This window comes from Cibotium barometz, chromosome 49, assembly GCF_041138505.1.
Source record: "Cibotium barometz isolate CiBa-2024 chromosome 49, ASM4113850v1, whole genome shotgun sequence".
NCBI classification, from domain to species: domain Eukaryota; kingdom Viridiplantae; phylum Streptophyta; class Polypodiopsida; order Cyatheales; family Cibotiaceae; genus Cibotium; species Cibotium barometz.
The window spans coordinates 39,758,210-39,774,673 of NC_141094.1; the positions used below are offsets into that span (position 1 = coordinate 39,758,210).

The 16,464-nt window shown below is 44.9% G+C and overlaps 1 protein-coding gene across 4 annotated transcripts in view; it reads right to left on the reverse strand.

The window, feature by feature from the left end:
• Positions 1–2,535: 2,535 nt before the first annotated feature.
• Positions 2,536–16,464, reverse strand: part of LOC147610574 (Cystathionine beta-synthase (CBS) protein) — a 46,338-nt gene continuing 32,409 nt past the window's right edge. The window contains exons 6-7 of one of the 4 annotated variants that reach the window (XM_086786285.1): positions 15,765–15,879; positions 3,141–3,270 (exon numbers count right to left, since the gene is read on the reverse strand). In XM_086786285.1, the coding sequence (XP_086642411.1) occupies positions 15,807–15,879 (73 nt within the window). In that variant the 3' untranslated portion in view covers positions 3,141–3,270; positions 15,765–15,806. Of the gene's footprint in view, positions 3,271–13,028; positions 14,710–15,764; positions 15,880–15,970; positions 16,058–16,464 lie in introns of those variants that run through there. The other 3 variants (XM_086786283.1, XM_086786284.1, XM_086786286.1) reach the window with 3 other exon arrangements.

The following is a 16,464-nucleotide window of genomic DNA, read 5'->3' on the forward strand; positions in this document are numbered from 1 at the left end:
GAAGATTGCCTTGCATTATGGTGTGAGCGACTCCGTGGTGACAGCGTGGAGGAGGAGATTGGAGGAGTGGAGCTTCCAAAAGCGAGCTTGGAGAGCCTCAAGGGACGTGAGCTCGAAGTATTGGTAAGTACCCAATGATAGTTGTTGTCTATTGCTTCTTCCAATTGTGGATGTGTGGAGTTCCCTCTTGGGAGGTGGGATAGCCCATAACAGTCCTCTTACACAAAATTAAACTAATTCCCATCTCTCTCTCTCTCTCTGCTTTTTTTAAATCATAGCATAAAAATATATCCAACTTGCTAGAATACATAAAGAAGAAGAAGAACATGCACAACACCAAAATGAGTTAAATCTCCCCCACTTGCTCTTGAGCTCACGCTTTCAAGCAAGTGTATTCAGATATCTTTTTGCATTACTTGTGGGCCAAAATTAGTTTTTACACTCAACTTTGGGCCTTGCTTTTAAAAATAGAAAAGTCTAAGCTTTTATGCATGAACCTTGCTATAACTTTAAATAAATTAGTGTGTGAACCTACTAAGAGTAAGTAAACCATATGAATAAATGTGATTGGCCTGCCATTTGGCTACAAAATAATGACAGCCATAAATCTACTATAAAAAATATAATGTCATAAAAAATGTGCACACATGTGCAACCCTCATCGAGTCGCCCACACTAGCCCACTAGCCCTGCCCACTGATCTAATGCCAAATATTATATCCAGTGACTATCTACCCAACACAATGCGACCTGTACCTTGCAGTATTAACCATGCTGTACCTTGCAGTATTAACCATGCGGCAAATAATAAAAAATCCATGATAAATGAAACACATTACAAAAATCTCTCTTTTTTTTAGTTGGTTGAAATTAGAAAACACCACACACACCACCACTTGCACAGTGAGGGCTTGAACCCATGATCTTGGGACTCGCAAGGCCACAACTTTATCCACTGCACTAACTGGGAGTTGGTAAAATACCATTTCAATAATTTCCATTTTCATAACAGTAACTGCTCGTTTGTCTTCATTTGTTTGGGAGACTTGGACCTCTAGAAATAATTTGGTATTCATGCAAGAAGGGGTCAAATGCAGAGATTGGAAGGTCTTTAATCAATGCCAACGTTTTTAATTTGGTATTCATGCAAGAAGGGGTCAAATGCAGAGATTGGAAGGTCTTTAATCAATGCCAACGTTTTTAATCCGACAAAAATAAATGGCTAGACCGCTGAAGCAATGCCATCTACGGTACATAGAATGCTATCTTAAGTAGCAATGCTAATTACGATCAGATCAGCATGCTTTTTGAAGCTGCTTTTGATGATACAAGGCTTAGAAGATGCTTTTTGTGGGCTTACCAACCAATTGAACAGACGTACTTGCCTAGATATGCACAGATGCCTTTGATACACACTAAGCTTAGGAGAAGTTTAGAGATGCTTTTGATACACACTAAGCTTAGGAGAAGTTTAGAGATATATAATGTAAACGTATATACATTAAGAATATAAAGCGTTAAGTTGTAACTCAATTATTTCAATAATTTTTAAATTTGACTTTCTCTAAAAAGAGAGAGAGAAGATAAATTGAAAACTAAGGTATAATAAGTGAGTTGTGAGCTAAGATTGAAAACTAAGGTCTAAGTGGGTTGTGAGCTAAGATTGGAAACTAAGGTATAAGTGAGTTGTGAGCTAAGGATGTACGTGAATTGCCATTTAACTTCTTGGATGACTTTTGGATAAAGAACAATCTTTGGATATTTTAATGTCGTTCTGCATGCTTAGCAATCTTTTGAGAGTAATCTGGCTCCATGCTCGCGAGGTTTGCAACAATATGCATGGTCGGGAAAACAAGCATAGAGTTTCCCTTGAGCACATGCTAATTATAAGGTCATCATTATTATCACCCTTGAGCACATGCTAATTATAAGGTCATCATTATTATCACCATTAAGCACATGCTAATTATAAGGTCATCATTATCATCATTAAATATTCTGAGTGTGTTACTTTCCTTGCTTACCCATGGATAGCCATCATCCAATGTTCACCATCTATTATTTATGCCCTATTGAGATATCACTCACTTATTCCTTAATTTATGCATTTGTGGATGCTAACTACACATTTGAAAATTGATGACAAGTACATTGATGCAAGAAATTGACATGTAACCCATAAAAACTTTGCAATACAAGCAATACACTAACACACTCAAATTTGAATCCTACCCATCATCAACCAAACCCTTCAACCTTTTGGCAAGGTCACCACTCTTGCCATCTCGTCATACTTTCAAACTACTCCCAAGCACCATTTCACTATTCTGAAATCAATTAGTTCATCTTTGTACATATTCATGTAATTACTTGAAAATCATAACCATGATAAACTTCGAATTTCTACGCACAATTCACGCCCACTCGTGTCACTAGGCTCCCCAAGATTCATTGAAGACATGTTAAAAAGAAATCAAAATTTACTATTACAATAGAATGTATACATTTAGTCTCCCAAAAACAACACTCGAGATAGAGGTCTAAAAATCTTTTCTTTTTTTGAGTTGGTTTTTTTCATGTACACACACTTGGCATCCTTTTATTTTACAATTGTGTGCATAACACAATCTTAACACTATTTTGGTTCCACATGCCTATACACCAATTGTCTTATGCTCCCCATCCAATCGCTGCCCATCCGATGGGCAACTGCCGGTCTGATGGCCACATGATCTTTTGTATTCAATATTGCTGAGAATCTCACATGTTGAATAACAGACACTTGCAAATAGGTTACTCTGTAAATGGACACAGTATAAGCCCTACTCCAATGCATGATGCATGAGGCACCCATCTTCAAATGCAATTTTTGTTGATTCAAGATGCTTGATTTCCCCACAAATGGGAGGCATCGTTCACATGCATACAGTTGATTCTGTGAGGCAAGAATCATGCATGGTAGCACAACAGACCAGCTAGAAAGTCTCAAGACTAAGGACCTCTTTGAAAATACCATTAAAATACCCCTCACTAAAATTAGGAGGTTCTAGAACAAAACATGAAATGATGTCCCGCAACGTGATGACTCCCTCCACATGACGCTGATCATCAGTAACATAAATGCGATGTATGCTCTTCTCGGAGAGCGTCTCAATGACATCGCCCACAGTTGCTTTTACTGTACATGTAACTGCAGGCATCATCCTTGGTGGACATGAGACTGAAGATTTTGAATGCAAGATTTCCATGAATTCCAGCACTGTTAATGCCCTGCAATCCTAGAAGAGCTCAAATCTCTCTCTCTCTCTCTCTCTCTCTCTCTCTCTCTCTCTCTCTGTTTTGTGTGTGTGCGCGCCCCTGTGTGTAACCTTTGAAATTGTGAATGCTTGTTGCACACTGAGACATTCTTGCATCACCTCAAAGACCCATGACTAACACTCTCTCTCTCTCTCTCTCTCTCTCTCTCTCTCTCTCTCTGTGTGCACCGGCAGGGCTCTTTTCTGCTGCAACGTGCTCCCCCTGGCCACAGTCCCACTGCCCAGCAGGGGAAATTACACCTCATAGCTGCTGCAGGGAGCTGTGGATGATCTAGTTGTCATCCAAGCCGGAAGCTCCCCCTCCTTCGTCCTGTTTGCCAACGACGTCCGAGGGCTCTTAGTTCGCCTCAGCTCCAACACTTCAGTTCTCCAACCTGTTCACCAGTAGCCATCAAGGCGCTCTCCAAGTCCAACAAGCTACAACGTTCAACGCTTGCTTCATTCAAGCTCCATTAGCCCGTCAGCCATTCGCTTGGCTGCAGTACAGACAGTACTGGCTTCAAGCTTCTGATGAGGAACAGCCCCATCCCTGCCACGACTCAAGCTCGACGACTCAAGCTCGATCAGCCATTGAAAGATCAGCTCAAGTTCATCCTCACCACAAAAAAGAAAAAGATACCTTGTCCATATCCTGATTAAGAGTGGGTTCACATGCATTTGTTTCCAGCATGCCGAAGCTTTCCTTTGCAGGCGCTCTGTCATTACCAAGAAGACCCCGGTCACTGAATTAAAGGAGACGTCCATCTACTTGCTCTAATGAATCAACAAACTCCAAGAAGAGAACACCACAAGCGAGCTGGAGCTCTCCCCCCTGCGCTAGCCTGTAGCCCCCTCCCCCTTCAAGATTTCTATGCATTTGTGCACCCATGAGCCCCCTCCAGCCTTCGGCCCCCTTTTCTGCCAGCCTTTCACCTGGACCTTTGCCAGCCCCTCGCCTCTCTTCTTCGCGCCGCCTTTCACTATTCTTCCCGTGCCCTGTGCCCCCACCTTCCATCCTTATGCCCGCCTCCTGTGCGCTTTTGTATCTGCTGAGTAAGATGGTCATGACTTCATTGATGAAGTGGGAGCCCCTGTCACTCGTGATTTCCAAGGGGCAGCCAAAGCACACGAAGATGTGCTCATATAAGAACTAGGCCACAGTGTTAGTGGTGCAATCCTTGGTAGCTTGGGCTTCAGCCCACTTGGTAGCGTAGTCAGTGGTGACCAGGATGTACCTGTATCGACTGGGATGGACCACAGGATCTATGGGACCCACGAAATCAACCCCCCACCGCTCAAAGGGTGACCATGCTAAGGAGTTCCAGAGAGGCCAGCTGGACTAACATGTGGGTTCCGGCCCACACCATTTGCAGGTGTCACAAGACCTGGTGAACTCGATGGAATCTTTGAACATGGTTGGCCCCGTGCTGTAACCAGAGGGTGCCCGAAATGTGTCCGGGATAGTGACCACCACCAAGTCCCAAGTGAGAATCTTCGACGAGATGTGGCACCTCGTGAAGGTCCATAGAACACCATCATGACCAGCCTTGTAGAGGTGACCGGCTATGAGTTGGAAGGGCCAGCTATTTAACAAAAGCCGGCATTTGTCTTTGGGGCTTGTGCCAATTGGGAACTGTCCTGTAGACAGCAAAGCAAGAACACCCCCATAGCAATCTGGGGCAGCATCCACTTTTAAAGAACACTATCAAGAAGGTCGTCATCAATACCTGTTGCAGGTTCACTAGTGTCGATGCAGGAGAGATGGTCTGCCATAACATGAAATTTGCCAAGCTGTAGTAGAATTTCAAAATCGAATTCTTGGAATAGAAGCAACCACCTCCAGACACGATCAGCCATCACCTGAGGTTTGTTGAGAAGGTATTTAAGGGCATGGTGATCTGAAGTGACGATGATGTGGCTGCCGAAAAGATAGTGATGGAACTTTTGGCACGCGTAGACAATGGCTAGACCTTCCTGCTCCGTGGTGTTGTAGTTCTCTTCAGCTGGAGTGAGGAGGCGATTGGCGTAGCAGATAGGCCGGTCAATTTTGTATTCCTAACTTGGTTTGGTGAGGATTGTGCCAATAACAGTGAGATTTGCATGTGTGGACGTGAAAGACGATCATCCAATCTGGTGGGATGAGGATGGGGGTTTCTGTGAAGTGCTTTTTAAGGTAGGTGAAGGCTGTAGACACCGGGTCGAACAACTGGAAGGTTTGACTAGGCGGAGGTCAAGGGATAGTCGAAGGTTTGACTTGGGTTCTTGAGGGACTGATGGGAGGATGCAATCTAAGGATGGCGATGATCTTATTGGGGTCAGATGCCAAGCCTTTAGAAGGGATGAAGTGACCTAGGAGTGTGCCTTGAAATGACACTTAAAGGATTGAGGGATAACCGGGAAGAGCAACACTTGGCAAAACTAAAGCTAACTGTGTAAGGTTCTATGCAGGAGACTAGTTGAGTGCCTGTGAAGTTAGAAAAATCATCAATGAAAGTGCGGAGGAAACTAAGGAGGTACTCCTTGAAGATATTGGTGACAATCCGCTGGAACGGGCTATGGCGTTGTATAGCCCAAAGGCGGAGGAAACTAAAAAAGTACTCCCTGAAGATATTGGTTACAATCTGTTGGAAGGTGGCTGGGGCGTTGCATAGCCCAAAGGGCATCTTGTTGTAGATCTATGCAGATTGCTACCTAGTTCACCTGCTGAAACAGTCCATGAAGCTGTGCACAGCATGCCTAGCCACATCTTCTAAGACACGATCCATGAATGGGAGTGGGAATCCGTCCTTGATGGTGGCTTTGTTGAGGGACCGAAAGTCCACATAGACAGATCTTGTTGGTTTTCTTCTTAGAAGAAACGACCATAGGTGAAAGCCATTCAGAGTGTTCCACTGGGGAGATGTCGGCTTCCATTTTTTCCAGCTCCACTTTGATTGCCTCTGCATACTTTAGGTTGAACTTGTAGGCATGCCCACGAATTGGTTGAGTTCCTTCCATATGGGACACCATCCAGGTCTTTGTATGTCTAGGCAAAGACATCCTTGTAAGGTTGGAAGAAGGTGGAAGCTTGCTCAAGTAGGATTGGGTAGTCCCACAACCAAGAAGCTAACAAGATGGGTCATGGCTCCTCTTAGTACTGAGTTTGAATTGTTGGACAGGGTCTCGGCAAGAGGGCAGGGAGAGGGGTTCCTCTGTCTCAACTGCCTTGGAGAGGAGAGTGGGATTGTGAGCCGGCTGTTGATAAATTGGAAAAGTGGCGTATTGTTCTTCCCTCCAAGACTTAGGACACTTCCCCAAGGGGATGGCAGGGCACTTGGTATAGATTCTTTGTGATGGGGCATTGGGAGATCGGTCGGGCCCGTGGTTGGGTGCTTGTCAACCTAATTCAAGAGAAGTTTGACAGCCCTTCGCGCTCGTGGCGGCCCGTGACATGCTCCCCTAGACCTACTACCTCATAGTGATCTGATTGAGACTTTGTAGTGTCACTTGGTACCTCTATGATGTCCACCATGTAGGATGTCAAGCCTTTCACCGCTTGGAGCCAATCAAGAAGTTCTGACTCATCACTATGGGGGACAACAACTTCAGACATGGGCCAAAACATGCTCGGGTGAGGGGTGGCAGACAAAGTGGGGGCTACCGTGGCACCACGGATCGCTTGGTCCATGTCTTCTTCCAATTTCAGCTCTTGTAGTCCGCGCTTTTGGGGTACCCACAAACGGTCGGAACCCAGTCATGTAGTACTCATGTACTTCTAAGCCATGGCCGTGCTCTTGTAGTCCGTGCTCTTGGGGTATCCACAAATGGTCGGAACCCAGTCATGTAGTCCTCATGTACTTCTAAGCCACAGCCGACCAATGAGTAATGAGTAAGCACCGGAGTCACCTCCAGTTGGTTGGCCATCCCAACTCAGAAGTTGGCTCGTCTAGTTACCTAGAGACCCATTGGAGGGAGTGTGAATTCTGGCATTAGGTTTACTCCAGAGCCACCAACAACAATTTCCCCAGAAAGTGGGGTGCCATGAATCTCCACAAAGAGGCGGGGGCTCCAATAGTCAGTAAGGGACGGGTTGGTGCGGTTGATACCCATACAACCTGCAATGCGCGCACCAATAGGAAGTGGGAACCCACCATTTTGGAACTTCCCACCACTAGAATTGAGTGGCTTACCATCAAGCTTCTCTAGGAGTACACTGAGGCATTGTCGAACACGGGGCTAATCTTGAGAAGATCAAAGGGATTCACCACCATCTTTTTTCTCCATGAGTAGATCCAAGGATGGAAGCTGTGGTTTGGATTGTGAGGGAGAGGAAGGTGGTTTGTCTAATACAGCGGGATGGTTGTGGAGATCCTTGAAGGCTTGTAAAAGAAGGTCTGGTATATGAATGTGCGGGGAAGTGGAAGATTGGTATCATTGGGCTCATCCCTTGATTGGTTGGTTCTTCTGGCATGGCTCTCTTTTGTGCACGGTGACCACTATGGATGATGGTGGATCCACCTGAGTGATTGGTGCAGGTGTGATGGATACACCAAGGGTAAGGAAGGAAGGGCTATGTGCAGCAGAGCAAACAGAGGATGGCGTTCTTATTGAAACCAAGTGGGTGGCCGGGATTGTTTGGAATGTAAAGTCGGTTGAAGTGGATGCCCATTGGTTAGGGAAATCCCACGTGTATCCTTGGGATTCTGGGCAGTGCCTACAAGGTGGTGTGCCTTTAGGAAGGGGGCACCAGCTTTGGTAGTGGCCATACGATTACGTTGTGGGGGAGGGCGAGTCATACGGTTCATTGGGGTTTCTGCCATAGTGGCAGGTGTAGGGGGGTTGGGAATGAGTGGTGAAAGGTAGGTCACTTGAAGAGTAGGTTGGCAAAGGGGAGGTGTGGCAGCATGGAAGGTTGGCGGAACGGTAAGAGAATCGGTATAATGGGCGGGGTTAAGGGTTGTTGAGGTGGGGTGTGGGGCTTGTAGCTGACAAAGTTGATGGAATCCGTTGAAATAGTAACATTCTTAATCTTCATGTCTCCCTCTTTTCACAGAAGGAGAAGTACCTCATTCTTAGGCATTCCTCAATGTTAAGGAAACCCTACCCTAACGTGTCGTGGGAAGTTGCCTATCCGTCGAGATCGAGCTAGGCTCAAGAGCTCCATCATAGCCGCTCGTCACCGCCATCCTCCCGCACTCGTTGTCACACCGAGGCGGTTGCTCTAATCCAACGGGTGACGCAAGCTCTCTCATGAAGATCATGTGGGATCTCCAGGGAAGAGGATTGTGTTAGTTAGCCTAATCACTCGAGAAAGAGAGAGAGAGGAAGCAAGAGGGAACAAGGGATTAGCACTAATCACTCCCAAACCCTAACCCTAAGCACACTACACATGCTAGATTAGAGTTGCAAGAGAGGGAGAGAGAGAGAACACTCCACTTCTATTGCACAAATTATGCATTACAAACAAGAGAAATTGGCTTTTATAGTTCCAAGCCTTTTCCCACTAGGCCGCCCGAGAGTAAGTGACCCGTGATGCAAGCTCTCTCATGAAGATCGTGTGGGATCTCTAGGGAAGAGGATCGTGTTGGTTAGCCTAATCACTCCAGAAAGAGAGAGAGAAAGCAAGAGGAAAGCAAGAGGGAACAAGGGATTAGCACTAATCACTCCCAAACCCTAACACTAAGCACACACCACATGCTAGATTAGAGTTGCAAGAGAGGGGGAGAGAGAGAACACTCCACTTCTATTGTACAAATGGGAGAATGTGTTACAAACAAGAGAAATTAGCTTCTATAGTTCCAAGCCTTTTCGCACTAGGCCGCCGGGAGTAAGTGACCCGGGGCGCCCAAAACATAGTTACAAGGCTTTTCGCTATGGTTTGGTCAACTGACCAAGATCCTCTTGTCTATCCTTTGAAGCTCAATACTATTAAGGAGGTGTTAGTAAAACAATGGGATTAGTAAGCAAGCGGAAAGGGAGGAATTCGGAGGGACAAGGAGGCAACACACATGGAGACTGTTTGCGCTCTGAGATGCTGTAGTCGATGGCGATGTACATGAAGCTCTAGCATCTTTGTCAAGACACCGTGATGGGTATCTTGGCTCCCGTGGATGTTGAGTCATCAGGTTGCGGTGTTCTCTCTGTTTCTTTTTGTGCTTTGTCTTCTTCTGTCATTGGAGCTCTGGGATCCTGTGTTTAATAAGAGTGGTAGACGATGACGAGGATCCAGACATGTGGAGCCGAAGAAGAAGTTAAGGGTAGGATTGATTAGGCATGAAGCACAGTTATTCGGGTGAAGCAGGGGTGATTAAGAAGATCTAGGCGATGGGTCGTACCATTGACTAGGCTTGCGTCCACCATGGTCTCCCCATCTAGAGATATACCTGGATGGTTGTCAAGGACGAAGCTTTGTGCGATGTGTGCGCATAGGACAAAGCCCAGTGAGATTTGCAGGTATTGCGCATGGGCGAGGGCAAAAGGTGTGCCCGTGGTCCTAATCACTAGATCCTTTTCACCTAGAGACGTTTTTTTTTTTTTAATGTGTTTATTGGTCAACACCCCTAAAGAGGGTTTTGTACTGAGTGGCCCATTTGGCGAGATGTGTGAGCTCACCTTTGAGTTTATCTTTGAGTGATTGGATAAGCTTAGCCATTTGTCGCACTAGCCCTTGGTTTCGTGACGAAGTCGAGGGGCAGGGTGGAGCTTCGTGGACTAGGCTCCATTGGGGAAAAGGGGTGAGCAAATTGAGCTTTTGAACGCCCATGGGTTGGGTGTGGGCAAGTCCATAGGATTTAGTTGAGGAAGAGGGGACTTGCTTGCCCGTTGGTTGCCAAACCATCTTCGTCGATTGGATAGATACTGGCTTGGTTGGTGTGGTTTGGGCGAACGGTGGAGAGTTAAGCCGTGGGAGCCAAATGGAGTTCCCATCGTGGAAGCTCTAGGTTTCTAAGAGACATTTGGGCACCCAACGCTGCCGAGTCTGCATGGTCTCGAGCCACAATACAAGGCATTTAAGACGTCTATTCAGACTTGGGAGAACATTCCCAACTTCACAGATTTGGAGTCAATGTTGATCATTGAAGAGAAGAACTTGGGTGAAGATCAACAGTCTTCACAAAACAAAAACAGTTCACAGCAGCAAGCCTTCTACACAAGTTCAGGTAGAGGATGAGGTAGAGGTTGTGGACGTGGCCAAGGTGGTGGCCGAACAAGTAATCAGAATTATAGTCATCAGGTGTGTTGCTTTCATGGAAGCCTTGAGCTTTGAGCATGTTGATAGGCACCCAACATTGTTGAATGCGCTGTGTTTGGGGTTGCCTAGCCCGTGGCTGTGGGACTTTTTGTCGCGGCTTCCTAGGGAGTTGTTGTGGGGAATGAGCACAGGCGGCATGCTTGGGTAGCCAGAGGCGTAGCCAAAGGCGAATGTTGCCTTCATAGTAGCCTTGTGCTCATAACATGCGGTCGGGGGCGAGGCAACGTTGAAGCTTTGGCTTAGGGTTGGTTTTTGTTGACTTTTTGCGTTTTAGAGATGGCTGTTTGGGGATCCATAGTTCTATGTTGCTATCGTAGAAGCCCTGAGCGGCAAAAATATTCTTAAGCACCCACCATTGATTGTCTTCATAAAGGTAAGAGGTCGGGGTGCTTGCTATGTGGGTGGTCGAGGATGTAGAGTTTAGGGGGATTGTCAACGACGAAGCTTGATTATCATAGTTGGAGGGTGTCCACAATGCCCGATCGATTGGCTTTGGTGAGGTATGGGATGTGGTGACAGGGGTGATGAGGATGGTTTCCTCTTGGGGATTTAAGAGGACAGTGGCGTTTTGCCGTTGATTTCCATGGTGGCCGTTTTTTCGCGCCAATTGATTTGGCAGTGAGTGGCATCAATCCACTCTTTTCCAATGATAATCCATCCTTGGAGTGCCTCTGCATCAATAACATGAAATCTGCACTCCAACGGGTTATTTCCAATAGAAATTTTAGGAATGAAATACCCAACACTCTCATTAGACGCATTTCATGTGATATTTGAATGTAAGTATTTTCTTTTGTTAGTGTGGAATTTTCAAGAGCTTTCCACGTCTCCAAGAATATGAGATTGGTATGGAACATAGGATATATATGGGCTTGCCACCATTGTAGACCTTCTCGGTCGGAAGTCCAAGCCATATTCTTGGTGGGTTGAGTTCTAGTGGTAGTTCAAGGGCAATGGAAGACTTAGTAGTTATTGTGGGAAGTGTGAGAATACCCTTTGTGGAAGCAATTTAGGAGGGGGGGGGGGGGGGGAGGGGGGGCGCGGGGGGCAGGGACCGTGGTAGTGAAGAGGATAAGAACAAGTGCCAAAAAATAAGAATAGAAAGTGTCTGGAAGAACAAGGGAGATGGTGTAATTATTCCAGAAGGTGGTGGGGCAACCACGGGACAAAAGGGGATATGGAGATAATTTACGAGAGATAGAAAAGTAGACAGTGAGGAGAAGCAGGGGGAGCAAGAGTGAGTGAAGTATGAAGTGTCTACAATGAAGAAACTAGCAGAGGGACTTCTAGTTTTCAAAAGTTGCAGAAGTGGAGTGAAGTGCAATTGAGGTGAAATTGGGTAAATCAAAGCAAAGAAGATGCTAAGGTCCAGAGAATCAGCCAGGACGTGTGTCCTCGGTGATTTCTGTGAGGCGACTCTGTTAGAGACATGGTTTAGTCCAAATCCGTCAATTGTGTGCTAAATTGAGTCTGTTTAGGGAAGGCCTACAGTTTCTTTGATCATGTTCCCTCTTGATTCTCCAAGCAAGGACTTCTTCGTCTCTGAGAAATTGCTTGAACTACTGAAAGTCATGATGCTCTTCTGATGACCCTGGTTCCCATCCTAAAGTCCTAGATCGGCCTCTTAGTTATTCCCTTCATGAGGCCCTTGGTCTCCCTCTGCTCTCGACATGGCTCGGTCACCCCAAGAAAGTTTCTTCAAGAGAAATCTTGCTTTGATACCACTATAAGTCCATCAGAGCGTGCTGTGACAGATTCAACTATGTTTCCAAGAGATAAAAGATATAGAGAGAGAGGGGAAAGAGAAAAAGGAATAGGGATCTTGCACAGTACACCACACTGAGTGGGGAACAGACCCCGCCTCCTTTCAGGAATTTATTCAAGAACAATCCACGGGCACGCTGCCAGGATCAATACAATCAATGAATACAAAACAAACAGATATGCCGATGTAGGATATCCAAGTCGATGTCGAGACATAAGATCTCTGATGCTGAGCACACTACGGGGATGACCCACAAGTATCTCTCACCGGGCTAGTACCACATTCAATATCCAAATCCAAATCCAATGAATCCAAGTTCGAATTCCAAGTCCTAATCAAATCCAAAACCAAGTCCAAATCAAGTCCAAGTCCAAAATCCACGTCCAAGCCATATGTTCATGTCCATGTCCAAGTTTCATGCCCAAGCTCTATGTTCCATGTCCAAACTCTCCATGTGCAAGCTCTATGTTACATGTTCAAGTCCAAACCTGAATTCAAGAAACTCCCAAATTTGTACACAAGGTACACAGGTGGTACGTGCAGATGTCAAAGAATATGACGATCAACTTGTAGTCTTGTTGTCCAAGCTGAAGAACAAGACAATCCACAAGGAGATCGCACAGCAGTTCAACTATCAATAGTAGGTGCTTGACAGACGGTAGCGAGGCAGTAGTGAACAGTTCCAAGCGGCGCTTGAGAAGTGCAGTCAGATGGCGGTGCTGTTCAGAGGGTAGTTCCGTCTGTAGGTAACGCAAACAGCAGTTTAGTAGGTAGCAGCCAGGTGGCCGAACCTCAACAGCTGGTGGTGCTTAATGGCAAAGACTGCAGCCGGCACTGGGTAGGTGGCTGCAGCAGTTGTCAGCTCTGGACAGAGCAGCTAACAGTGGCGCACTTGTACGGGCAGCAGCCATGTGGTTTTGGTGGGGGAGGGCGGCTACAACAACGCTGAACAGCAGAGAGGGGCAGCACATTCCAGGTGGTGGCAGCGGCTGGTGTAACAGGCGGAAACCACTGTCAGTAGGGGCGCACTGGTGCGGCGGTGCATAGGTGCTGAGAGCTGGCGGCGATAGCGGCACACAGATGCACGCAGTGCACAGCAACAATACGGTGTTGATTCAGTACAACAAGAGGACGGTATTTTTCAATAGGTGATGGCGCACAAACTGCAGCATCGAGATGATGATGATGTTAACGAGGATAATGATCTGCACTTCCCCACGTTCTTGATGATGAAGGCGAGGGAGAGCTTTAAGCCTTGATGATGATGAAGAACTCCACACATCCTTCAACCGTGGTGGTTCACTTGGAGAGATACATGCTACTTTTATACTTGAGAGGATCCCTTCTTTTTGCCAAAAGCAATGTTTTTGCTTTGTTTTCTTCTTTAACTTTGCTTTTGGTCTTTTTTTACTCTTTGCTTTTCACTTTTTCACTTTTAATAATAAAATATTACTCAAGTTCTTTAGTTTTGCTTTTCTAGCTTTAGGGCCTTGCTTTTTGGCCCTGGAGCTACTTTTTGGAAAAGCTGCTTTTAGCTTTTTAGTCCGGCTCACTCTCCTCTTTCCAATGATGCCCTTGGCTTGCGGTCAACCCAGTTTGATTTTTTGCTTTTTCTTGCTTTTTGAGCAAGACAAGTGCTTTTTCTTGAGCAAACCTTATGGTCCCTGTCCCCATGCCTTCTTACAGTTGTCTGGTGTCCGGGCAAAGGTTCTATCATGTGAAATAGAGCTAGGAGGGCCAAATAGTTACAACTGCTACGCTCCACCGTTAGGGCTGAAAATTCATGAGCATGTTGCTTATTACCTTCTCCAACATGTCCTAAAAAGAATTAGACCAATTCGAAGTTTTGATGGAGAAATTGACGTTTTTTGCAAAATTGGCCTATGAACTGCAAAACTGCTTCCTAGCATTGATTAGCAATGAATTAGGCTAAATCCTCCTACGTGCTCGAGCGCCAAAATGTTAGGAAGAGGGCCCAAGATGAATTTCTTGAAATGGTTGAGTGTGGTGAGTGCAATGAGCAAAAAACCAGCAGTGGGTAAAGCTGAAAAAAATGACTAGAATGGCCAAATTTGATTAAATGATAAAAGATAGCTTAATGGTGATTAATGCAAGCATAAAGGATATGGATCTAAGCTCTAATACTTGTCCATCCTTGTGACAACGTACATGACCCCAACCTGAAACTCACTCTAGTTTGTAGGTTTACAAAGTAAGTGGAATTCAAAAGGCATATAATGAGTACAATGGATTAGGATGCAAGTGAGCTGGCCTAGAAAGCCCATTCAGTATCAACAACAAGGTTGGCCTCATGTGAGGCCTCAACACTATTGTCTTCATCTGCTTCGTGATTGTCTTCTACCACGAGATTGGCAGAGATCTTCTTAATGTAGCAATGCTTCTCGAAGTAACCTGGCCTGCCACAAAAGTTGCTTTTAGCATTTGCTTTGTTTTTGAAGGTACCCTTTGTTATTGTAGACCCTTTGGATATATTCTGTGTAGTAGGCCTCATTATGGGAGAAGAGATGGCTTTGTCCATGTTTTTGCTATATCTTCTTCTCTTCCTCCATCAAGGATAGAGTAATGTCGACCAACTTTGGAGATGGTAGATTGGTAAGTGTAGTGAATATGTTTCCATAGTCTTCCTATGTAGACTTTTAAGCAACAAAACAATGCAAATATCTTCATCAATGTTCATTTTAATACCTGCAAGTTGAGTTGTGAGACTCTTCATATGGTTAAGATGTGTAGCAAGAGTCTTCTTTCATCACGTTGAGCTTAAAAAATTAAATTAGCAGCCTAATCTTGGAACTCTTGGCTTGCACTCCAAAGAGTTATTCAAACTCTTCCCAACCTTCAAAGGATGTATCCATTCCATCGATATGATGAATGAATTTATCACTGAGACCCAAAGCTATTATTTCGTCTTTGGATACCCACATATCTTCAGCTTCCCTTGTGGTAGGATTCTTTTCCTTACCACATGCTATGTTCCACAAACCCTTCCTCATAAGAGCGAACTTGACCTTAGTTTGCCTAGTATGAAATAAGTAGCCTTCAAATTTGTTTATAGTGAGGCTAGCCATGTGCAAATGTGAGGGAAGGTCTTACCTTTGAGTAATTTTTCTCAAGGCAATGTCTAATCCCTTTATAAATAGATTTGATTAGTGCTAAACACTGATCAAGCAACGAATGTAAAACACACTCCCAAAGGCATAAAACAGTGAAATAAACTGATTTTGGAGTGAGTGTTTGCGGCATCAAATCAAAGGGCTTTTGCAATGTGAAGTGATATGAAGCTGTAGAAGTCCCCAATGCTTGATGTATAAGCTCACTGTGGTAGTTCAACTACTCAAACTGCTAATGACAGTGATTAGTAACTAATCACAAGATTTAAAAAGTTTGATTTTGGAGAGCAAAATTGAACCCTCAAATCAAAGGGGTTTTGCAAGCAAACTTTATAGCATCTTACCCTTGATGAGTGGATCAACTTCAAGACAAAAAACGTAGCATATCAAGCGAGAAATCGCGCGTATCTTGAAGAACTGGCCGACTCGTTTTTCTGCTCCCACGCTCCATCATTGGGGCTGAAAATTCATGAGCATGTTGCTTATTACCTTCTCCAACAAGTCCTGATAGGAATTAGACCAATTCAAAGTTTTGATGAAGAAATTGACCTTTTTTGCAAAATCAGCCGACTGCAAAACTGCTTCCTAGCAACGATTGGCGACAAATTAGGCTAAATCCTCCTACGTGCTCGAGTGCCTAGATGTTAGAAAGAGCGCCCATGTTGAATTTCTTGAAATAGTTGAGTGTGGCGAGAGCAATGAGCAAAAAACTCGCAGTGGGTAAAGAGGAAAAAATGACTAGAATGGCCAAATTTGATTAAACGATAATAGATAGCTTAATTATCCTTAATGGTGATTAATGCAAGCATAATCGATATGAATCTAAGCTCTGATACTTGTCCATCCTTGTGACGATGTACATGACCCTAACCTAGAACCATAGTTCATAACATACGTTTAGCAAACGCATACGCATTCAGGTATGTAAGATAGCTTAATTATCCTTAATGGTGATTAATGCAAGCATAATCGGTATGAATTTAAGCTCTGATACTTGTCCATCCTTGTGACAATGTACACTACCCTAACCTGGAACCATAGTTC